Source organism: Penaeus monodon, chromosome 22, assembly GCF_015228065.2.
Source record: "Penaeus monodon isolate SGIC_2016 chromosome 22, NSTDA_Pmon_1, whole genome shotgun sequence".
NCBI lineage: Eukaryota > Metazoa > Arthropoda > Malacostraca > Decapoda > Penaeidae > Penaeus > Penaeus monodon.
This window is the reverse complement of record NC_051407.1, coordinates 8,187,075-8,188,593: the sequence shown is the minus strand read 5'-3', so window position 1 is coordinate 8,188,593 and position 1,519 is coordinate 8,187,075. Positions and strand designations below refer to the sequence as shown.

General features: G+C 45.6%; 1 protein-coding gene across 1 annotated transcript; it reads left to right on the top strand.

The window, feature by feature from the left end:
* Positions 1–248: 248 nt before the first annotated feature.
* On the top strand, positions 249–1,319 carry LOC119587549 (glycine-rich cell wall structural protein 1-like; the record flags this gene model as incomplete). The annotated part of the gene is made up of 1 exon (XM_037936271.1): positions 249–1,319. A coding segment is annotated over one exon (1,071 nt), but the record flags the coding sequence as incomplete, so codon positions are not given.
* Positions 1,320–1,519: the final 200 nt, after the last annotated feature.

Genomic DNA, 1,519 nt, shown 5'->3' with positions numbered 1-1,519 from the left:
TAAGAGGGAAGGAGAAGGGAAGTATATAAGGCGGTGTTCAACTTCATGAGCTAACAATTTCCATGATGAAGATTCTGGTTAGTTGCATTTCCTTGGCATAATTCTTTTGTATATTCATACAACACTGAGACGCGTTTGTGTTGAAAGCTCCCAGCTAAGTAGTTCTAAAGTAAATATCAAATATATGTGTCAGATATTTCTCTGTGTGGAAACAGCGACAAAGAATTATCAGTTAAATTTTCATTCATTTACAGCTTGTCTCAGCACTGGCTGTCGTGGTCCGTGCGGTACCCCAAGGCTACAATATAGCCACGCCTTCTGGAGGAGGATTATCTATTGGTGGAGGTCATTCATCAAGAGGAATCTCAAGTGGGAGCGGAATCTCTGGTGGTGGATTCACCGGTAGCAACAGAATCTCTGGTGGAGGAATCTCCGGTGGCAACGGAATCTCTGGTGGTGGATTCACCGGTGGCAACGGAATCTCTGGTAGCAGCGGATTTTCTGGTGTAGGATTTTCCGGTGGCAACGGAATCTCTGGTGGAGTGTTCTCCGGTGGCAGCAGTGGCCCTGCAGGTGGCTGTGCTGAGGGAGAAATCTTGCATGTAGATGGATCTTGTGTTGTCCCAGTGGTTACAAGAAACGTCTTCTTGTATGACGCTCCTGAACAGTCTCAGCAGCCAAGTGGTCCACCACCAAGTCTTCCACCGCCAAAGGTCGATCACAATATCCTCTTCGTACGTCTTCCTGAAGGAGGAGTAGGACCCGAACCTATTATTGTTCCTCCACCAAAGCAAGAGAACATTGTATACGTACTGAACAAGAACGATGGAGCAGGTGGCCAGCGAGTAATAGAAGTTACGGCTCCTCCACCTTCAGATCCTGAAATTTACTTTGTTAACTACGAAGAAGGAGAGAACCCAACTCTTCCGATTGGTGTCGATCTTGAGACTGCTCTCAGCGCTGCCGCTAGTGCTGGTGGTCAAGTCATCGGAGGCGTGGGAGGTGTCGATGGCTCTGGAGATGGAGGATTTGGTGGTAGTGGAACAGGTGGAGTTGGAGGACTTGGAGGATTAGGAGGCAGTGGAGGATTTGGATTGGGAGGTAGTGGAGGATTTGGAGTGGGAGGTAGTGGAGGTTTTGCTGGAAGCGGACCAGGAAATAGTGGAAGAATTGGAGGTATTAGTGGAGGAAATGGTGGATTTGGTGGTGTTAGTGGAGGAAGTGGAGGCTTTAGTGGAAGTGGAGCAGGAAGTACTGGAGGCTTTGTTGGGGGCGTAGGAGGCGCTAAATCCCCGTCCACGCTATATTCTAGACCGTAAAGAACTCCAGTTTCGAGATCAAAGGTACAATTTGCAGTCGTTTGAGGAAACTATGAAGAATTAGTATCATGTCTTCATAACTTTATCTTTTATTGCTACTTTGTTTATAATGTTATGAAATATATTCTACATAAATATCTAGTATCATATATTTGTTTATCATTGTATTCTTCTTCATATTCCATATAAAAAAATAAAGC